The sequence below is a fragment of the Ahaetulla prasina genome, chromosome 9 (assembly GCF_028640845.1).
Source record: "Ahaetulla prasina isolate Xishuangbanna chromosome 9, ASM2864084v1, whole genome shotgun sequence".
NCBI classification, from domain to species: domain Eukaryota; kingdom Metazoa; phylum Chordata; class Lepidosauria; order Squamata; family Colubridae; genus Ahaetulla; species Ahaetulla prasina.
Window position 1 is genome coordinate 8,571,749 of NC_080547.1, and position 23,647 is coordinate 8,595,395.

The following is a 23,647-nucleotide window of genomic DNA, read 5'->3' on the forward strand; positions in this document are numbered from 1 at the left end:
GCGAGGCGAAAGCGGAGAGCCGAGAGCGCGCACGGAGGAAAGGCGGGCGGCTGCTGGCTGCGCTCAACGTGCCCGGGTGGGGTCGGGGGTCTCTCCCCTCCCTCCGCATGTGATGTCAGCACGGGCGGCCGCGCTGGGAGCCCCCTCGCCCAGGCCTTCTGAGGTGAGGCTCTCGAGCAAGGCCTGGTCCCACAGCCGAGGTGGAGGGACCCGGGCGGCAGGACGTAGCCTTCCCTGCATTCTCTGCGCTGGGAACTGTTCCGAGCCACAACGGCAGGGACCTTTCCTGCAGCCGGGGAGGGGGCAGCAGCAAGGGAGGCAGATTTATACTTTTGAGTCCACCTGTTGCCAGCGGTGCTATCTGATAGTGAGGAGGCTCCCCCTGCATGGTCCAGCCCTGGGCTGGGAAGTTTGCCTCCTCTTAGGTTGGAATCTCCAGGAGCCAAAAAAGGGCGTCCTTCATCCCTGACCCATTTGTGTTGGAGGTTAATTGGTCTAGGTGCCATTGAGCCAACCTTGCAGATCAACAAACTATAGCTTCGGGGTGGCCCCTGAACCCACTCGTCAGCTGGATGCTCCCATTGGGTGGTGGTGCAAAATAGCCACCTGGAGCAAAAATAGCCACCTGGAGCAAAAATCTGGCATTGGCCCTGCCCACAGCATACCCCGCCCTGTGGGCACAACACTGCCCATATCTCCCCAGCCAGCCCTCTCAAGGACAGGGGAGGCGGGGGCAGAGGCAGCATTTCCTTCATTAAAGCGGTTGCATCCCAGAGTTTCATGCTTTGTCACCTCCCAATTTGTGGAGATTAAATGTGTGCATTCAGGAATTGGAAGGAGAAGCCCAGCATTTCTCTTCCGGCTTTGCCCTTCCTTCACAAGCCTTGGTTTCCAGAGCTCCTTTCTGACCCCTTCCTTACCCCTATTCTTGACCCCAACTCCCCAGAGGAGAGGGTAGTAGTATTCCACTATTCACTGGGGAAGAAGAGAGACTGTATTGAAGCAATTTCTGGAGTCCTGGAGACGTATCTTTCTTTTCCCACACAAAGGCTCTGCCTTTGCTTGTCAGGTCCAAAAAGCAAGCAGGAGGGTGAACTGGGATGCTGCTTGACTGCCTGGGTCCCTCTATCCGCCGGTTTCAAACCTTTCCTCCCACACCCCTAAAGCCTGAGATTGAGGTGACTGCTGCTAGTCAGTTGCGGTTCTCCTATTCTTCAGGATCTAGCTGGTGGACTTGAAGGTGTGTAGCCAGAGAGGCAGGCAAGCAGCCTATAAAAGCCCAGGCAGGGTCCATATGCTCCCCCCTCCCCACTCCTGCCGTACCTTGACCAGTGAGTGTCTTTTTTACCAAGTGGGCTGCTTATGAGATGCATTAGCTTGGCCACAGATGGGGAAAGGTCACACACCCCCTAAAGGGTCAGAGGAGGGAATGGAAGGGCCTGACTTGACACCGACTGGGGGCCTCTGCTGAGCACTGCTGGCCATGGTTGCTTAAGGCAAGAGGTACCTCTAGGCTCCTCTGCCTCCTCTGCTTTTCCTCGTGTCTTAGAACCTTTAATCTAACACACACATGCACAAATACAAACCGGCTTTCAGACTGGCTCAAATTATAATACCAGCCAATGTAATCCCTGAACTGCCAACAATGGAACTCAAGAAGACCCTCTCTGGCTTAGCTGTTAGAGGTCCTTTCCCACCTATCACAGGAGAGAGAGAAAGAGAAGATGACCGGGAAGAGGAAGAGGAGGCAGCAAGGGTCAACTGCCACCATGATTCAGAAAAGCAGATTGGGGCAAGGAATCTGGAAAATAAGCAGGCCCAAACTGGCAGTTCTATTTTCAGCAAACAAGGTGTTACTTTTCAGGAAAAGGCTTGAGAGAGGAAAGGAGATATGTGCTTGGGGAGTGGAAAGTCAACGGCAGGGTTTACATGCATGTTCCTTGTGCAGCTCCTTTTCTCCAGGGGAGGAGTCATAGTGGGCCACCAAGGCAAAGGTACAGAAGCCCTGAAGTGGTGAGGCAGCAGAGGGCTATTCTAGCAAGTCCAGTTTCCAGGGGCCTGTAGTGCTGCCAGCCAGATCTTGCCCTAGGAAGGGTTGCAGCAGACCCTGTTCTGTTTGCTGAGAGCTCCGTAGTCGGCACTCTCTGGTGCTCACGTGATCAGATCTCAGAAAGGCACTCCCACGGGGCAAGGTCATCCCATCCTGCCCCAGCGTGTCTCACTAAGCACTTGGCTCCAGCTTCAGCACCAGCAGCATCCTTCAAACCAGAGTCCCCAGCTGGTTCCAAGAGCAGCCTGGGGGACCCAGAGAACATTGGGAGGAGCCCAGCTGTCCCCTGCCCCACCGGTGTCCTTGCAAACCAAGGGCAAGAAGGTGCAGTCGCCCCACCTTCACAATCTTGTTCCGCTTCCCCAGAAAGGGGTGCGGTTGTCATCTTCTAGAGGCTTTGATTCTGCAAGGCAAGACAGGAAAAAAGAGGGGAATCCTGAAGAAGCCTAGAAACAGCCTCTGGCCTGGTGGGAGAAAATCCATCCCAGGCACAGAGTAGCAAGCAAGCCTCTGTTCAGCCAGTGCCAGCTGAGGGTCAAAGGGGAAAGGGAAACACTCCTGGCTAAGCAAAATCGCTGGCTAATGGTAACAGCGCATAAGCAGTATTGCTGTCTCAGGACTGCTGTTTAAATCTGCAGCGACCCCTTGGCACAGCCTGAATAGCTCACCTCTCCCAATCCTTGGGAGGTGAACCTTCCTTTGCTGTGCCTCAAGCTAGAACCAGGCAGCTGAGAGGCTGCTACCTTCTCCCCACGTCCCCCTTTTCTGAGAGAAAGGAAGATGCCACCCCACATCCCCCAGTTATGTGTAATCTGAGTTGGAGGGCAAGTTCCCACTCCTGGTCATTTCTGCTTGTTTTGCCTCTCCCTGGTGGCTGCATAGTGAAAGGAGGCCCTGTGCTTGGATGTTCCCTGGGAAAGGTAAGGTAAGGTTCAGTGCTTCTCCCAGAGAGCAGGTTGGAGGATGCCAAGTACAGCCAGGCCTAAACCAAATCCCTGCCACATCAGGTGGGCAGCTCAATTAAGCCTGCTTCTGCCCCATGTTTAATGAAGCTTGTCAGGGGAGTGGGTGCAAATGTCCCTCTTGCTCTAGCTTCTTTCCATGCCCATTTCCAACTTCTGCATTCCACCTGAATTCCCCTCTTTACATCCCTTTAAGCGAGTGAGCAAGCGAGCAAGGACCTTCTCACCTCCATTTGGCTGTAAATCCAACCAAGAAACTTGGTCACTTGGGAATAGACGCCTGGCTTGTTTCGCTGGCCACAGCCAGTTCCCCAGCTGGTGACCCCAGCCAAGTACCATCGATTATTGTCCTGACAAACCAAGGGGCCACCGCTGTCACCCTAGGCAAAGAGACGGGCATTAGGGAACTGAGGGTAACAATCCCCCACCTCACGTTCCGGGGTTTGGTAATTTATACCACTGGTAAGCCCAGAATTGCGGTTTCATAAAAAATGGGCCCAGTCCTGAGTGGAAGGTGCTTCCGTGTCCTGCAAGGGGAATGCCTTCCATCTTTTATGAAGTGTGTTGGTGTGCCATCAACAATGTTCCCTGGTGGTCCATCTAACTTTCCTGTGGCAAAAATCTAGTTTTCTATGAAAAAAATGCCAAATGTCTGTCGAGGTGAGGAAGCTCTTCTGGCAGTGAGTTTGAGGGTCTGTCACAGCACAACATGCAGCCACCGCTACCTTTGCAGGTGGCACCTTTGGATTAGCCCATTTCTTTTTTAGCATGGATATTTCCATCAGCTTATCTGTCTGTAATTAGTGAAATATCATCTAAATGAAGTCAGTATAGTTGCATAATACAATGCCACTAACTCTTCAGAAATTATTTTCTGAAACAATATTGTGCTCAGTGGGGATGATAGAAAAGTGGGTTTTTTTCATGGTTTCATTTTAAGATTAGTACCTTAAAGCTATAGTTCTAGTTTGAATACTATGCTGTCACGTTTGTAGATTTTTTTTTTAAATCAGAGCAATAAAATCATTTTAAAGCTAATTTAAATGAGGAAGATGTAGCACATTTGAATATTTTAAAAGTGATAGCAATGGTAATTCTGAATTTGAAAGACCCATCCTACTGGGGGGGGAGGGCAGGAGTGTTGTGGGCCAAAATTGCAAAAGCTCATCCCCAGGAAGGTGGGGAAGGCCATTTTTGCCCTCTCCAGGCTCCAAGAAAGCCTTTGGAGCCTGGGGAGGGGGAAAAATGGGCCCACTGGGCCATCACATGCCAAAAGCATGGGGAGCTTGGGGGGGTCACGCACACATGCGCAGGGGGGGCGTAGAACATTGACTTATGGGTGTGGGCATGCACGCGCAGCCCCCCTGTGCTCCCCCTGCTTTTGGCATGTGACGGCAAAAAGGTTCACCATCACTGGTACAGAGTGAAGAAGACATGTAATCAAAATAAAATTCTTTATAGAAAGTCAAGGCCAAGGGGCCTTGCAGCTGTGCTGAGAAGAATGAGAAGATATCTTCTGTTCCGGAACGAACATGATTGGATGTGTGGTGGATATGTGGGTGAGGGGCAAGGTCTTGAACTTTCTTTTGGGTGTGGAAAACCTGGAAGCTCTCAGATTTGGATTTTCCCAGATGTGCCAATATGACATCTCCAATAAAGGTTAGCCTTGAGGAATTTCAAGCCTCGGGGTTTGATTTTGTTGGGGGTGTTACTTGGAACCCTGACACAGCGGAGATTGGAGTCCTCGAGGAGGAGGCAGCTCTAACTGGGAACACTGAATATAAAAGCATGTCCTCCAAGCAAGTCTCACATGTCCTGAGGCCATCCCTTTCAATCCCTTTCCCAGGGATTGGACTTTGGTCTTAGGTTCTGCATCTGCTTTCAAGGAATACACATGGAACCACAGACTGGATGAGCAGCTTTCTTTTCCTTGAGGACTTTTGCTGCCATCTTCCTAATGACCTTTCCTTATCTCCATCTCAGTTGGTGTGGGAAAATTTACAAGTCACTAAAATATGCCAGACTTGTAACTTGTTGCATCAGTCTGAGGTTGCATAGGAGAACTCTTCCACTTTCTCTTCAGGCAATGAAATGTCTTTTACCTGGCAAGAGTCTTTGCCCCCTTGCAAAAACCCAGCACACATCATCCGGGGCGTCAAGAATCCCTCGTAGACATTATGGCTGTTGCACAGCCGATAGTCAATGATTTTCACTTCTGCTTCCCGCAGCTTGGGTGATGTATTCTCTGCAAAAGGCAAAAATTATGTGATGAAAAGAAAGTCCTGGATACCCCTCAGCCTCCCTTGCGGGAATCGAGTTTGGTCATAGAATCTCAGATGGAAAAAATTCATTATAGCTAAGGAGTCCCCACCCCACTCCTCAAGCATATTAGCAGGTGACTGCCTAGCATTTATTAGATGTCCAGTGAGGAGAAAGCTCACCTTTTCTGTGTCTAGCAAACGAGGTTCACTCGCCCACCTTACCTTCATTTTCACTGATTTTGCCAAAGCCTGTAATGAAGCAGGCCCTCCCAGGAAGAAACCTTTGGCCTGACATGGGAAGGCAAGCTGGGCGAACCTGAGCTGGAAAAGAGGGATGAGCAAGTGAGCCCTTCCTTGAAGAAAGAAAAAGAGGTCTACTAGCATTTGAGCTGAGCCGCTCAGGAGGCATTTGAGAACTTCACCTGAGAGGACCAAGGGCTGGGAGAGTTTCATCAGGGCAATGTCATAGTCATCGTGATCATCACTGTAATTAGCATTAATGATGACCTCAGAGACCAGGATCCCCTCCTTCGTCTGCTTGAGATCCGAGGTGCCAGCATATACCTTCCATTCGTCCAGTATTTTCACACTATTTCTAAAAAGTCCAAAGGCAAAAGGTTACAAGAGTCTTTGCCTTTGGCTCAGGCATAGATATCCAGAGGGAGATTTCTCTGAGATGAGGGATGTGGGAATCAACCCTGATCCTACACAAAGGGTTGTTTTGGAAAATCAATCCAATTTAATTATTCAAATTGAGACAGCAAATTGATCCAAAAGAAGACTCTGATGAGAATTAGACAGTTATGGGGATGGGGTTGTCCTCGTTTTTTTGCTGGGTCTCAAGAAATGCCAGGTAGAATAATGGACAGAGCCCAGGTGTGAAGTTCTGTCTCTCTGCAGTAGCCTGGCCCTTTGGGCTCCTCCTTCTGGCAGACATCCTGGTGGGAGTTTCCTTTCTACAGGCATCCCACTGCCCTCCCAAGTTAATCCAGAGGTTGGCCTTACATGAAGAAGCAGTGAGCTGCGGTCAGCACCCACTGTGCATCAATGATAGTGCCACCACAGATGTGAGCAGAGCCATATTGGAGGCTCACTTGCCAAGGCCATTTACTGGCAGGTGCTTCAGTGCCTCCCACAATGCGGCCAGATATCCGTTGCCCACAGTCTGTAGGGAGAAACATCCAAGAACCTCAGTTGGGGGAGCACAGACAAGCCCTCCACGCACACATGCACCACACCAACCCTTTGGCCCCCGGCCTGGCTCCCACATGATGTGCGTGTCCTAAGTTTTCAAGGGTAGTTCTCTGACAGGTTCTGCTCCATGATGCTTTTATTGCTTTTCAAAGTGTGAAGACAGTATTCTCTGTACTGCCCCAGAAGGTAGGGGCACTGGGTGGCGTGGCTTTGCATGCTGCTTTGATCTCTTGAGATAGGAACTTATGAAAGAAGGAGAAAGAGTGGGGCTGAACCTAGCCTGAGCAGGTCAGCCCTAGGGCACGACCTCATCCCTCCTTAACTATGGTGCAGAAATACAAAAGCCGCTCGGGGTCAGAGCCGGGCCCACCCACTTCCAGCTTCCTCTGTCTCCTTACTTGTGCATCGGAGAGAAACATGCTTTCCAGAATGGCACTGGGAGCTGTAGAAGAGATCCACAAATCAGAGGTTAAGTGAGAAACGGAGCCTGCAGCAAATGGGGTCTTTCACCAGCCAAGGGGAATGCTCAGAATCCCCCAAGTTGGTCTGCCTGTCTGGAAGAAAGACCTGTCTTTTCGAGGGCCCAATCAGAGGAAAGCTGCAAAGAGCAATGAGGGACAGGGGAGTCCCTTCACACTGACTTCCCACAGATGAAGCTGAGGACAAATGGTTCAAGCCCTTGATGAAGGAGATTTGAAGTGTAGTGCTGTGGTCCCTGCCTGCACCAAGTGATATCTGCCACCTATAGATGGTCAAGTCTATAGATGGTCAAGTCTACAGGGCCGGATAGCTCAGGCTGGTAAGGCCTGTTATTAAGACCTGTTATTAAGAACACAAAGCCTGCAATTACTGCAGGTTCAAGCCCGGCCCAAGGTTGACTCAGCCTTCCATCCTTTATAAGGTAGGTAAAATGAGGACCCAGATTGTTGGGGGGGCAATAAGTTGACTTTGTAAAAATATATACAAATAGAATGAGACTATTGCCCTATACACTGTAAGCCGCCCTGAGTCTTCGGAGAAGGGCGGGGTATAAATGTAAACAAAACAAAAAAAAAAGGGGCGGAGGATGGGAGAAAACGGAAGATATTTAGGGGTGGGGGGAGCGCTACAAAGTCAAGTGCCAAATGACAGCAGAATTTGGATTTTGGCAGAAAAGCACCTCTGGTACTGATTCCAAACAGGAGGATCAAGCACCTTCCACCAAAGTATGAGTAAGAGCTTAACTAAACACTAATTGTTACACTCCGTCTTGAGGGTCACACTTTGCAAGGTGTGAATGTTCTAATTTTTCATTACTCTATTGATGTACTAGGATCTTGTTCCTTATAGAAAACTGATGTCTTCAGTAACAATAGGGCATAGCAGAGGGCTCTGGTCCCAGACAACACCTGGCAAACTATCTTTTCCTAAGCACTTTTTGGCCAAATAATGAACAAGCCAGTCAAAGATGAGCTAGGTTTTTTCCATTTCTCAGTTGGAAGAGTAGCATTTTGTGTGTCTTTGTGCATGTGCATTGATGCACTACCAATGAATCACAAAACTTACCAGGTCTGTGATCTTCTATGGCACCTGAGGTTCAGGAGCACTGAGCCAAGGGCATCCCTTCTGCCCAGGGAGCTATGGGTATGCAGCAGCATTGGCTCTAGCAGACCAAGCTGTCCTTGGCCAGGAAGCCCCCTGAGTCCATCTGCCCTGAATGGTGCGGATCTGCCAGCACTCGGCGGGAGCCACAATGGAGGAGGCTTCCTTCCAACCCACTACCTCACCCCAAGCAGCCCGTTACCTGTTGAGGCTCTGCTGAATGGTTTTTCGCATCTTGCCAGCCATGAGACTTTCCCCAGGAAACGCCAGAGGGACATATTCTGTGTCGGAAGCGCTAGGGAGGCAGAAAAGAGTTGCAGCTAAAGGATGCCTGGAGAGAGCTGTTTTGCTGCACAGAGCAGCTATGGAGTAGCTCCCCAGCACCTGGCAGGCCAGGCCTTAATGGACACAGTTCGGCCAGGAGCGGACAGTGACTAAAAACTCAACATTATCTGTACTACAAAACATCCCTGGCACAGCATGCAGTCCCCCAAGATTCTCAGTTTAAGAAAAGCCACATCTATTTTCCTCACAAGAAGTCCCCCCCTCCCTGCACTGAAGGAGTGCAGTCCACAAACAGCTCTTTCCACTGCTTGAAAAGTTGCCACCAGGGCACTCTGCACATGAACAGGACCAGCAAAACAAGCCACAGGCTAACAAAAGACAGGAGCTTCTCTCCTTCCTTCAGTGAATTCCCTCCCCACCTTACAAGGAGGCTCAGAATTACTTAAGGAATCCAAGCTGCTGACAGGTTTTTCGGGAGAAGGCCTCGGTCCAGGCTTGGCTGCAAACAGGCAGCCACTCCCTCTCTGCTCCTGAGTAGACATGGAGCAAGGACTGGTTCCACGCAAAGCGCACTGCAGAACAGGTGAGAACAGAAAGAACCTGAATGGGCATTCCTGGGAGGGAAGAAGCCTCCCAGCCCAAGTTCCGTCATCCGACTCCGCAAAACCTTCCGGCCTTACCACAATCCAGTTCATCGCTCCTCTGAGAACAGTCAGGAACCCCATCACACCGCACAGCATGGTCACTGCAGCTCTCTGCTGGTTGCTTGTACACAATGCCTGTGCTGGACCGCCAGAACAAAACTGGGAGTAGGACACAAGCAAGAACAATGAACAAATTGAGGCTTAGGTGAGTTTTTAGGTAGGAGGGTTATTTCTTACATTGACAAAAGGAATCCAGACTCCAGACTACCAAGCAGGGAACCATTGCAGATGCCCCCCTCTCCACATAGAAAATGGGAGAAATAAACAAATAAGGGATTTGTTGAAATTCTTGTGTATCGTCTCAGTTTTCCTTCTCATAAAGACTATTGATTAGCGCTTCTGAGCTTCTCACTCTTTGGATTAACTGTGTCCTATCTAGACTGCAAGGAGGAATGCCTGGCACTTGCAACTGCATGTCTTCAACATTGGCACTGCCCGCTGAACAAGTTCCCAGTTCTTATTGTTATCAGGCAGCATGTGGCAGATATGTTCCCTCCAGAGACTCTTGCAGAGAATTGGAAGTAGCATTTGTGCCAGAGATCATTCCTCAGCATCGTGATGTGCAGGCATCACCACAGAAGAGTCTCTAGGGTGGAAAGTTTTAAAGAAGATCTATTTTAGTCGAGGGTAGCCAAAAATCAAATGGAGTCTGGTAGCATCGTTTCTGACCACAAAACTTTATCCATATATCTGATGAAGTCAGCTGCAGCTCGTGAAAGTTTGCTTTTAAGTAAAATATGATAATGCCAAGGATACTAGCAGAACACCCCTGATTCCAGGGAAAGTGCTCTGTAGCCCAGAAATTGTGGACCTCTGTGGTTTGTTCATTTCTCATCTGTTCATTGTCTATGCTATTAAAACCAGCTGGTGCCCCAGCCCCAGCAGTTATTTATTTATTTTATTTACTTATTTTGTCAAGCCCATATTAGATAATATATGTAAGTATAAACATGATTTGAATACATGAAATGAATACAAATAAAGGTACTACTAGGACAGGGACAATAGGCACGCTGGTGTACTTATGCACGCCCCTTACAGACCTCTTAGGAATGGGGTGAGGTCAACAGTAGACAGTCTAAGGTTAAAATTTTAGGGGTTTGGGGATGAAATTACAGAGTCAGGCATTGACCACTCTGTTGCTGAAGTCATATTTTCTGTAATTGAGTTTGGAGCGGTTCACTTTTAAGTTTGTATCTATTGTGTGCTCATATATTATTTCTGATTGAAGCTGAAGTAGTCACTGATAGGTAAGACATTGTACCAGATAATTTTATGAGTTACGCTTAGGTCATACCAAAGGTGGCATAGGTCTAAGTTGTCTAAGCCCAGGATTTCAAATCTAGTGGCATAAGGTATTCTGTTGCGAGTAAAGGAGTAGAGGACTCTTCTCGTGAAATATCTCTGAACATGCTTAATTGTATTAATGTCCGATATGCAGTGCGGGTTCCAGACAGATGAGCTGTATTTGAGAATTGGTCTAGCAAATGTTTTGTATGCTCTAGTTAGTAGCGTAATATTATCAGAGAAGAAGCTATGCAAGATTAGGTTTACAACTCTTAATGCCTTTTTGGTGATGTTGTTACAGTGGGCTTTGGTACTTAGATCATTAGATATGAGTACTCCAAGGTCCTTGACAGAGTGAGGGTCATCTAAAAGGTTGTGACCACTCAGCTTGTATTTGGTGTTCTGATTCTTTTTGCCAATGTGTAAGACAGAGCATTTGTTAGTTGAGATTTGGAGTTGCCAATTGTTTGACCATTCTGACACAAAGTCAAGGTCTTTTTGAAGATAGCAGCATTGTTGGTGGTGTTAGATAGTTTTATATCATCGGCAAAGAGAATGCAGTTGCTTATTATATGATCGTAAAGGTCATTTATATAAAGTATAAAGAGTGTTGTCCTAGAAGGCTGACTTGGGGGACACCGCTGTTAACAGGTGCAGGATTTGATAGGGCGCTCCCTATTTTGACCACATCTGTTTGACAGGAATGCAGCTATCTAATTATGGAGGGGTCCAGAGATGCCATAGGATTTTAGTTTTAGAAGTAGCTTGTCATGTATCACTGAATCAAAGGCTTTACAGAAGTCTATGTAAATTGCATTTATTGCTTTGCCCTGGTCCAGTTTTGTAGTCCATATGTTTCTGCAGTGTAGAAGTTGAGGATTACAGGATTTTTTTTTCTGAAACCAAATTGTTTGTTAGAGAGTAGGTTGTTTGTTTCTAAGTGAAGGGTAATGGATTGATTAATAATTGATTCCATGACTTTGCAGGTGACGCAGCATAAAAGAGATTGGTCTGTAATTTTCAACTAGGCTGGGGACTCTCTTTTTGAAGATACGGATGACCATGACTAGTGACCATAGGTTGGGTAGGGAGCTGGTCCTGAAAGATTTTTCAAAGATTATGCTTAGGGGTTCAGCTATAGCAGTGGAAAGCTTTTTTAAGAAGTATGCACATAGTCCATAGATAGAGATGGTTTTAGGCTGCGTAGTGCCTTTTCAACGTTATCTTCTGTGAAATCTATTTGTGTTAGATCATTGTAATTATTTGTGGTACAACTAGGGAATGTTGGGCATGAGCCATTGCTGTTTACAAATCTGAGCAAAAGAATGTGTTAAAGGGGTTGGCTTTAACTGCTTCATCATTACATTCTTTACTGTTAGGTCCTTTTGGGGTGGAATGGATGTCAAGTCTTTAAGTTTGTTGTTTATAAAATTATAGAAGGCGTGATTGGATTTCTTGCGCAGAAGGTTTTCGTCTTGTTTGATGTGATAATTGGTGCATTCAGTCTTTATTTGGTGGTATATATTTTTGTAGTTTGCCAGGGGTCAGATGCTGGTTTTCAAAATGATCTAAGTCCAATCCTAGGCACATTCATGAAATATCTCACACCCCAAGGAGCAGAAGGAGCCAGACATCTGGCACAGAGAGGGTCACAGCACGACTGAGGAACTAGTTGCGGCCTGGGAGCGGGCCGCGGCTGGGGCCTTGGACCGTGTCGTGCCTTTGCGACCTCTGACCCGGCGCAGATCTCGTTTGGCCCCTTGGTTCTCCGAGGGGCTGAGGGAGATGAAATGCCGGAGAAGACGTCTAGAGAGCACCTGGAGGTCCAGCCGTTCCGAAGCTGATCGGACACTAGTTAGGTCCTATTCTAGGACCTACCTAGTGGCAATGAGGGAGGCGAGGCGCTCATATGCCTCCACCCTCATTGCGTCGGCAGATAACCGCCCGGCCGCCCTGTTTCGGGTGACCCGCTCTCTCCTTCATCAGGAGGTGCGGGATGACCCGTTGCAGGGACGTGCTGAGGAGTTTAGTGGTTATCTATATGATAAAATCGCTCAGCTCCGGGATGGTCTGGACCGAAATTGGGATGATCCAAGCAAGGGAGAGGAGACACGTCTTGTTGAGTCCATTTGGGATGAGTTTGACCCTGTGGCTCCCGAGGACGTGGACAGGTTGTTGGGGAGACTTCACGCCACTACATGTTTACTGGACCCGTGTCCTTCCTGGCTGGTACTGGCCACTCAGGAGGTGACACGAGGCTGGATCCAGGAGATTATCAACGCTTCTTTGTTGGAAGGGGTTTTCCCTGCCGCCTTGAAAGAGGCGGTGGTGAGACCCCTCCTCAAGAAGCCCTCCCTGGACCCAGCTATTTTGGGTAATTATCGTCCAGTCTCCAACCTTCGCTTTGTTGCGAAGGTTGTAGAGAGTGCTGTGGCGCGACAGCTACCCCAATACCTGGATGAAGCCGTCTATCTAGACCCGTTCCAGTCCGGCTTCCGACCCGGGTACAGCACGGAGACAGCTTTGGTCGCATTGGTGGATGATCTCTGGAGGGCCAGGGACAGGGGTTATTCCTCTGCCCTGGTCCTATTAGATCTCTCAGCGGCTTTTGATACCATCGACCATGGTATCCTGCTGCGCCGGTTGGGGGGAGTGGGAGGCACCGTGTATCGGTGGTTCTCCTCCTATCTCTCTGACCGGTCGCAGACGGTGTTGACAGGGGGGCAGAGGTCGACCGCAAGGGACCTCACTTGTGGGGTGCCGCAGGGGTCGATTCTCTCGCCCCTTCTGTTCAACATCTATATGAAGCTGTTGGGTGAGATCATCAGTGGCTTTGGGGTGAGATACCAGCTGTACGCTGATGACACCCAGCTGTACTTCTCCACCCCAGGCTACCCCAATGAGGCTGTTGAAGTGCTGTCCCGGTGTGTGGAAGCCATACGGGTCTGGATGGGGAGAAACAGGCTCAAGCTTAATCCCTCCAAGACGGAGTGGCTGTGGATGCTGGCACCCCGATTCAGTCAGCTGCAGCCGCGCTGACTGTTGAGGCGAGTTATTGGCCCCAAAGGATAGGGTGCAATTTAGGTGTCCTCCTGGATGAACGGCTGTCGCTTGAAGATCATTTGACGGCCGTCTCCAGGGGGCCTTCCACCAGGTTCGCCTGGTTCGGCAGTTGCGCCTTCCTTGATCGGGATGCCTTGTGCACGGTCACTCATCGCTCGTTACCTCTCGCTTGGATTATTGTAATGCTCTCTACATGGGGCTCCCTTGAAGTGCACTCGAGGCTTCAGTTAGTCAGAATGCAGCTGCGCTGGTGATAGAAGGAGCTCCGTAGCTCCCATATAACACCGCTCCTGCACAGACTGCACTGGCTACCTGTGGCCTTCGAGTGCACTTTAAGGTGTTGGTTACTACCTTTAAAGCGCCCATGGCTTAGGGCCTGGGTACTTACGGGACCGCCTGCTGTTACCACATGCCTCCCACCGACCAGACGCCTCACAGAGAGGGACTTCTCAGGGTGCCATCCGCCAAGCAATGTCGGCTGGCGGCCCCCAGGGGAAGATCCTTCTCTGTGGGGGCTCCCACCCTCTGGAACGAACTTCCCCCGGGTTTACGCCAAATACCTGACCTTCGGACATTCCGTCGCGAACTGAAGACACATCTTTTTATTCGCGCGGGGCTGGCTTAAATTGATTTTAACAAATTTTTAAATTCTTAGAAATTAATTTTAAATGGGGTTTTTTAGCTTATTATATATTTTACTTCTCAGGCCAATTTTAAAATAAGTTTTTTAACTGCATTTTAAATTTGTATATTGTACCGTCTGTTTTATTCTTGCCTGTACACCGCCCTGAGTCCTTCGGGAGAAGGGCGGTATAGAAATCAAATAAATAAATAAATAAATAAATAAATAAATAATTATCATTTCCAAAACACATAATGAATCATTTCAATTTATTTTGCATTGGCCAGTTCCGGACACTATACTTCTGAGCAGCTTTGGAGAAGGGCAGCGAAATTGTCTGGACCTACTGTACTTGGATTTCAGTAAAGCATTTGACAAAATAGACGATAACCTACTTCTTGTTTACTTCTTGGTAAACTAGAAAAATGTGGGATAGACAGCATCACCACCAGGTGAATTTGCAACTGGCTGACAAACCATACTCAATATGTGATCCTTAATTGTAATACATCTACATGGAGGGAAGTAAGCAGTGGGGTACCTCAAGGTTCTGTTTTAGGTCCAGGGTTAGGGTTAGGGTTAGGGTTAGGCTCTTCAATATCTTCATAAACGACTTAGATGAGGAATAGAAGGGGGACTCATCAAATTTGCAGATGATAGCCTCAGGATCCAAATGGATCCTGACCAGTGGTGGGTTTCTACCAGTTTGCCCTGGTTTGGGCAAACCAGTAGTGGCAGTGGTGGGAGGCTCTGCCCACCTGCCCAGACGTCATCACGGATCCTCTGTGCATGCACAGAAGTACCACACACAAGCGAAACACGCATGCACACGCTCACAGTTCCAAACCAGTAGCAAAGGTAAGTAGAACCCACTACTGATCCTGACAGACTTGAACACTGGGCCCTATCTAATAAAATGATATGTAATCTAAAGAAAAGTAACGTTTTACACTTAGGCATGAAAAACCAGATAGACAAATACAAATTAGGTGAAACCTGTCTATCCCATTTCAGACAAGTGACTGTCCAGTCTCTTCTTAAAAGCTTCCAGTGATGGAGCACCCATAACTTCTGAAGGCAATACATTCCACTGGTTAGTCGTTCTCATTATTGGGAAATTTCTTCTTAGTTCTGGGTTGTTCTCCTTGATTAGTTTCCATCCATTGTATGAATGGAAGAGGAGGAGGAGAGGGAGACAAACAGAGTCTTGGCATTCAGGTGCTTTCCTTCAATCGCCTTCTCTTCCTGTATATAGATTCCAAAGTCAACAATAAAGAATGGAAGGGTGGAGCTGACGTCGCAACGGTACAACAGGCGATCTTGAAGCTTCAAGATCGCCATCGATACCTTCGTCGCTGGATGGTCCATTTTGGACCTCATCGTCCTGTAGAGATGGTGATAGAGGAGGGCACATCCTGTTGATCCCAGGGACATTGCAAAGTCCCTGGTTGATCCAGGAGAAGTCCTTTTTCCAGCGGCAAAGAGGCAGCCATTAAAGCTGCTGAAGTTGGGATAGCTCCGGAACGTCAGAGAGTGAGAGAAAGTGTGTTGGCTTGGTGAGAGAATTTTTGAGTAGATTATCAGAGAGAACACCCTGAGATTAAAAGAAATTTAAAATTGAAGACAGGAGAAGTTAAGCGGCGGAATTAAGTCTGAGTCTAAGGTAGTTTTCCCTATTTTTTAACCTGTTTTTATATGTGGATGTTTGTGGACGATTTTACCTTTTAACCTGGACTGAAGATTTCCATTTTATTTTTTTTATTCTTAGTGCCTTTTTAGAACAATTTCTCTTTGTTTCTGTTTTTTGCCTACTTTTTTAGCTTTTCTTTTTTCTCCATTTTTATTCTTTTGTGTATTGTGTATTGGATATGAAGAAGGGAAAGTGGAGAAAATAAGTAACACTGTGCCATCTAGTGGATTGGAAATATTGTTTCTCTTTTTCTCTTTGGTTTAAAAAAAGTAACAACTGTGCACATTTCAAGAACTCTGAGCCTATTCTAGATAAGATAGTGGGGAAAGCATCAAAGACTGTTTGCAGGATTATTTATTCAGGTGCTCTTCTGGGAAACTATCAGTGGCAGGAGTCTGAAATTGAAAACTAGAAGATTGCAGTGACTGTGGAATGAGAGCTGTAAAGAGTATTTGAGAATTAACAAAAGAAACTTTCTCCTGTTCCCTACAGCTTTTTTCTTTCTTTCCTTGACTGGAGACTGTGAATGTGGCCAACACCCCTTTGGTTAATTGGATTAAGACATACAAGAGTCTGAAGATATTTTTTTTTTGTTCTCTCTCTCTTTTTTTTTTTTGCTCTCTTGTTTTTGTTGTTTTTGGTCTTTCCCTTTTTTACTGTTACTTGGGAAAATATTTGTCTTACATATAAGTGGATTAAGGTATAGAAGAACCTGAAGACTACTTCATAGAAATGAATAGAAAGGCAAGAACTATAGGTTCTTCCACATCGACCCCTTCCTCCTCACCATCTGGAGGACAACAATCAGTACAGACCATGCTACAACAGGAAAAGGAAAAAGAACAAGAGAAGGAAAAGGAAGTGACATTACAGATGATTTGGCAAGGAATCCAAAAAATACAAACAAGAGTGGAGAATATTGAACAGAGAACAGAAAAAACAGATGAAAAAAGTAGAGAACATACATCAAATGATGAAAAAATATGAGGATAGACTCCAAAAAATTGAGGAAAAGAAAGAACAAAGAGACAAAAAAAATCAGAGACATTGACAGTAGATTAGATGAGGTTGAATGAGATTAGAGTGGAATATTGGGATGAGAGATGGACAGATCAGAATTTTATCTTAGATTTCGAAATATAGAAGAAGAGAAGGGAGAAAATTTGGCAGAAAAAAATGATAGAAATACTAGCAGAAGCATTAGAAACTACCAAAGAAAAGATGATGAATGGTTTAGATGAGATCTTTTGAGTCAATAAAAGATACGCAATGAGAAATAACCAAGAGAAGTCCACATAGGATTCACTAAAAATTCAATTAAAACACAAATACTGCAGATTACAAGAGAGAAAACATTGAAATATAAGGATAAGGAAATTGTAGTACTGAAGCAAATACTGAGAAGATTGAGGGAGATGAGAACAGAATATCATTTCTTGACTAAAATACTACTTCAAAAAGGCGTGAACTACAGATGGCTGATACCAGAAGGCCTGGTGTTTACATGGCAACAATAAAAATATAGAATAGATTCAATTGATAAAGCCAAAGCATTTTGGACAGAATATCTTAGAGAGAAAGAAATGGAGACAAGAGGAGAAAACCCACTGATTGAACTACAAAAAGAACTCTCAGCAATGACTGAAGAAGAAGTTGTAAGTGGGTGGTATTGTGGAATATAAAGAACAACGTGAACTGAGATCGACTAGAGCAATAAACCCATCTTACAAAAGATGAACATGGAAGAGAAAAATTTGATTACATTAAACATAAATGGACTTAATTTAGCTACCAAAAGAAGAAAAATATTCCATAAATTAGAAAAATTAAAATTTGATATAATTTGTCTACAAGAAGTACATATCAAAAAGCAACATGAACAATTATTGGTACAGCCAAAGTTAGGGAAAATATTTACTTCACTGCCACAATGTAAGAAAAAAGGAGTAGTTTTATATATAAGAGATACAATTTCGGTGGAACAAGTCTATACAGATGAAGATGGAAGAATTTTGATGGTGGAAATAGCAGACAATAACATGAAAATACTTTTAATAGTAATATATGCTCCAAATGACAATCAAGAAGATTTTTATAGAAAATTACATATGAAAATAATCAATTTGGACTATGAAAATATTTGCATGATGGGAGACTTCAGTGGCGTAGTGGATGAGAAATTAGATTACAATACACAGAAGACAACAAAGCAAAGTAGAAAGACTCTTCCGAATTCTTTCTTTAAAATGATAGAGGAAATAAACTTAAAAGATGCTTTTACTCAAATAGACATTTATCATGGTCTAGAATGGACATATGGATTACAATGGAATTGATTTCTAATATAGAAGAAATTGATGTAGAAGCCAATACCTGGACAGATCATAACCCAATGACGATGAAATGGAAAGGACAAAGGAGAAGATCCAGATGGACCTTAAATAACATAGTATTAAAAGAAAAGGAATTTGTAAAGAATTGGCTTTATTTTTTAAAGAAAATAGAAAAGAGGACACATCAATACAAAACTTATGGGATACAATGAAGGCCTATGCTAGAGGTCTGATAATAGATTATACAAGAAAAAGAAATATTAAGAAAAGACAAACTTATAAAACACTAGAGGATGATCACAAGAAACTCGAGAAAGAATTACAGAAATTTCCACGAAAAAAGGACATCAAAACAAAAATGGACACAATTAAACATGAAATGGGTTAATAGAAAAAGAGTACTTAACGCAAAAATTAGAAGTGCTAAACAGAACTGTTTTGAAGATGCTAATAAACCAGGTAGATGGTTAGCATACAAATAGAAAAGAGAGAGAGAATCAAGAAAAATAATACAACCAGTGGATGACCAAGGACAAATTAAATATGGGAATGAAGAGAAGAAAAAAATTACACAAGATTTTTATAGAAAATTGTACGAGCGAGAGAATATAGAGGAGGAAAGTGTTAAATGATACCTGCAGAAAGTGAACCTACCCCAGATTTCTAATGATGTTAGAAGGAAATATATGATGGAATGAACGGAAGCACTCAAAAAACAAAAAAATGGAAATGCACCAGGCCCAGATGGACTACCAGCGGAATATTACAAGACACTACAGGAGTCGTTGAGCCTCCCATTGTTAGAAGTCATGAATGAAGTCATGTCAAAAAAGAAACTACCTGTCATGGTCAGAAGCTTATATTACACTTATTCCAAAGGAGGATACCAACCCACAACAAATCAAGAATTATAGGCCTATATCACTGTTAAATGCAGACTATAAAATCTTTGCTTCAATATTGGCAGAAAGACTTAAAAGATATTTAAATAATTTTATACATTCTGATCAAAATGGGTTTCTGCCAAAAAAGACAGATTAAAGATAACATGAGGATAATTCTGGATACTTTGGAATATTATGAGGCACATCCTAAAAAGCAAATGGCTTTGATATTTCTGGATGCACAGAAAGCCTTTGATAATGTGAATTGGCGATTTATGTTACTACAACTGGAACAGATGGGCTTTGGTAGAAAGTTTACTCAAGCCATAGAAGCCATTTACAATAAACAAATAGCAAAAGTAATGCTAAATGGAGAATTGACAGAGTCTATTGAAATAAAAAAAGGAACAAGACAAGGTTGCTCACTGTCACCCCTGTTGTTTGTGTTAACATTAAAAGTGTTAAACAGAAATATTAGAGAAGAAAAAGATATAAAAGGCATGAAAATTCAAAAGGAAGAATATAAATTGCAAGCATTTGCTGATGACCTGATTTTTATTCTTGAAGATCCATTAGAATCAATAACTAAACTGATAGATAGGAGAATACGGAAAAGTAACAGATTTGAAGATAAATGAAGATAAAACGAAGATCTTGACAAAAAATACGTTAATAAAACAAAAAGAAGAACTGGCAGAACTATCAAAGATGCAGGTCACAATTAATGCAGGTTTAAGTATTTGGGAATATATTTGACAGCAAGATGTAGTACACTTAAAGAGAATAACTATAGCAATCTCAAACAACAAATAGTGACAATCTGGCAAAGTGGGAGAATTTACAATTATCACTGATAGGGAAAATATCAACGATTAAGATCAATATATTGCCTGGAATTTTATATTTGTTCCCGACAATTCCAATTAGGTTGGGGAAAGAATATTTTGAAGAATTGAATAAAATAATGTTGAAATATATTTGGCAGGGCAAAAAAGCGAGGATAAAACTAAAATTGTTGCAAGATGTCAGAATACGAGGAGGTTTTGGATTGTCTAATTGGGAATTATCAAGCAACAAATTTGATGTGGATCACGGAATGGATAATGCTAAGAAATGCTAGTATATTGACTTTAGAAGGATATGATTTGTTGTTGGGATGGCATGCCTTCTTTTTTTTTTTATTGAAAAAGTTTTAACAAACAAAAACATTTTTCCCCCTTTTTTCCCCCCTCCCCCCCACAAAACCCCTTCCCCTCCTTCCCCCATCTTCCCGGGTCAATCACAAGGTATTGTTATATACATAAACCAAACATAGAGTAAAATTTTCCCTTCTAATCCAATTAACCTCATCCAAATCTTTTCATTTCCCAACCCCCCCATTACATAAAATAATACTTCCTAATTATTCAAAGGCAATCTGGTATTTCTTAATCTGATATCTATTTTGTAAATAATCAATCCATTTTTTCCATTCAATTAAATATCTTTCCTGCGTATTGTCTTTCAAAAAAGCTGAGATTTTAGCCATCTCAGCCAAATTAGTAACTTTCAATATCCATTCTTCTATTGTAGGTAGCTCTTTTTTCTTCCAATATTGTCCAATCAACAGCCTTGCTGCTGTTATTAAATTCAGAATCAATTTAGTCTCAATCCCTGTACAATCCGTTATAATTCCCAAAAGGAAAAATTGCAGCAGGAACTTTATCTTCTTCTTCAGGACATTTTGAATAATCCACCAAATTCTTATCCAAAAGGCCTTAATTTTCTTGCAAATCCACCAATTATGAAAATATGTAGCGTTATCACAGTCACACCTCCAACATTTCGCTTGGATATCAGGATACATACATGATAATTTTTTGGGATCTAAGTGCCATCTATAAAACATCTTATAAAAATTTTCCCTTAAATTCTGTGCTTGTGTAAACTTAACATTTCTAACCCAGATTTTCTCCCAAGTTTCCAACATTATTGGTTCCTGAATATTCTGTGCCCATTTTAACATACAGTCCTTTACCAAATCCTTTTCCGAATCTGGGATGGCATGCCTTCTTATGGTACAAGAAAGTAAAAACACAGGGGAACTTTAGAAGACATTTTATACGAGAGGCCTTGCTATTAAACTGGGAGAAGATTAAGAGACAACATTATTTAAAAATTCCAGTCTGGTTATCAACTATTGAAGCATTCTCATATTCAATAACATTTAGAAAGGAACAAATTGTTAGATACAGTGAATTATTGAATGAAAAGGGTGAACGTAAATCAATGCAAGAATTAGAAGTACAAGGTATAAAGCTGAATTGGTTTTCTTACCTGCAAATCCATTCTAGATACGATAAAGATTTTAAGACAGAAGGTTTTTATAATAATCTAACTAATTTAGATAAAATTTTAACAGGTACTGATGAAAACATAATTAAAAAATTATATGGATATTTATTAGAGGTTAAATTGGAAGAAGAACAAGTTAAAGAAACAATAATTGCTTGGGGGAAAAATTTTGGACATGGGATTGACTTAGAGAAATGGCAAAAACTGTGGTTGCAAAAACTATAAAATGTCAATGTCAACGGCATATAAAAAGAATCTGTATAAGATGTTTTACAGGTGGCATCTACCCCCGACGAGAATAGCCAGAATTTTCAAGAATAAATCTGAAAAATGTTGGAAATGTCATCAGATACCGGGCTCATATTACCATATGTGGTGGACGTGCATAGAAGCTAAAAGATACTGGACTAAAATCCACACGTGGTTGGAAAAAATGATAAAAAAGCATATAGACTTTAAACCAGAGGTTTTCTTATTGGGGATTATACCTGAAACATATAATAAGAGAATTGAGATATTTGATTGTGAATATAGTAACAGCGGCTAGAATTGTATTTGCTAAAAATTGGAAAAATGAGAAAATACCAGGATGAAGTTATTAAGAAAATAATGGAATGTGCGGAAATGAGCAAATTGACATTTGAAATTAGAGAACAGGAAGATAAACAATATTATAAGATATGGAACTTATTTTATCAATGGTTAGACAAAAAAAATATGGTAATGAGGTTTGCTAGAAGTCTTTATAATACAAGAATTGTAGAAATATACAAAATATAACATAAAGATATATTATTATGGGATTGATTTATGATGATGAAATGACTGATACAATATAAGTTAACCTAAATTTTAGAACATCTTGTATGAAGTGAGGGAAGAAATAGCCATAGTTAAGTAAACGATCAATGAGGATAAAAATATTTGGATATATACTAGATTGATAAAATGTGAAATTAGATAAATTACAAACTATGAATATGGTGAAAATGCACAAAAGACTTGTAACCAACCGACACCCTGTTTGTATTTGTAATTGAAGATGGTGTTACGTTTTTATGTATGTTTGTTTAAAAATAAAAAAAAATTCAAAAAAACCCAATAAAGAACGGAAGGGAAATGTTTCTGGCATGTCCTATGAGCAATATGGGTTCCCAGCAAACTTCCATGGAGTAGGAATAAGAATGAAACCAGGTCTTAACCTGATTTTCTCCTTGAGGCTCTGCAGAGGCTCACCACTTGGAAATGTGGGACACATATTGACACCATTTCTCTGTTTCAGAGGACGCGCTTTCCTTTTTCAGAAATTACTACTGGTGTCCCTATAGGAGGACAATCTGTGAATGTCTGAGAAGGAGAAAGGCTGGACCTCTCCCTGCTCAGAAAGTCTCTGTCCAGTGTTTGACTCACAAAAAGAGGGTAGCCCTCCTCCTTCTCAGCATAAGGATAAGAGATTTAGGGGTATTGGATGTTGCCTACAATGGAGACAGAGCAGTGGTGAAATCCAAATTTTTTTACTACCGGTTCTGTGGGTGTGGCTTGGTGGGCATGGCAGGGGAAGGATAGTGCAAAATCTCCATTCCCACCCCACTCTGGGGCCAGCCAGAGGTGGTATTTGCCAGTTTTCTGAACTACTCAAAATTTCCGCTACCGGTTCACTGAACTGCTCAAAATTTCTGCTAATCGTTCTCCAGAACCTGTCAGAACCTGCTGGATTTCACCCCTGAGACAGAGCAGCTTTTGAACAAACATGGGAGGAGGGATGACACCTTCATATGAGGCAGCAACATTCTTGCAAAAAGACAAAGTAATCCTAGGAGTGAGATTGACCCTCCCTCCCAGGGACCCAGCCGTATTTCCTGTCCTGCAACAGGCAAGAGAAAAGTGAGGGGGATCTGCAGTTGTCCCTCACCCCTGTCAAAGCAGGGAGTGCTTGGTCTGAAGCAGAGCATTGCAGTTCCACAAAGGAAGAGCCACTGGCCACGGCCACTCATCCCCAGGTTGCAAATATTACTCCTTCCTTCATGGAACCTGATCTCACCAGAAATGGAAACTGTGCTGATAATTCCTTTGGTCACCAAATTTATTTATTTATTTATTTATTTGTTTACATTTATATCCCGCCCTTCTCCGAAGACTCAGGGCGGCTTACAGTGTATAAGGCAATTATACACTGGCCTTTGGACTGAGCCTTCCCCTCAGATAACAGCAAAGAACTTCTGGGTAGGTGAAAGAACCAGGAAGTCATTCCTGCACACCATAAATTGGAAGCAAACAAACTAAGAGGGCAGGACAAGAAGTAATGGATGGAAGATCATTACAGTTCCAACCTAGAACTAAGGAGAAATTTCCTGACAATGAGAACAACTAACCAGTGGAACGGCTTTCCTCCTGGAG

At 43.6% G+C, this 23,647-nt stretch overlaps 1 protein-coding gene across 4 annotated transcripts in view; it reads right to left on the reverse strand.

Moving 5' to 3' along the window:
* Positions 1-1,830: 1,830 nt before the first annotated feature.
* The window catches only part of LOC131203770 (transmembrane protease serine 13-like), a 32,984-nt gene continuing 11,167 nt past the window's right edge, over positions 1,831-23,647 (reverse strand). For 2 of the 4 annotated variants that reach the window (XM_058194364.1, XM_058194367.1), the window contains 9 exons: positions 9,014-9,136; positions 8,776-8,905; positions 8,251-8,343; positions 6,866-6,909; positions 6,279-6,438; positions 5,696-5,868; positions 5,496-5,594; positions 5,115-5,257; positions 2,461-3,392 (listed from right to left, as the gene is read on the reverse strand). In XM_058194364.1, the coding sequence (XP_058050347.1) occupies positions 3,204-3,392; positions 5,115-5,257; positions 5,496-5,594; positions 5,696-5,868; positions 6,279-6,438; positions 6,866-6,909; positions 8,251-8,343; positions 8,776-8,905; positions 9,014-9,136 (1,154 nt within the window). In that variant the 3' untranslated portion in view covers positions 2,461-3,203. The other 2 variants (XM_058194366.1, XM_058194368.1) reach the window with 2 other exon arrangements.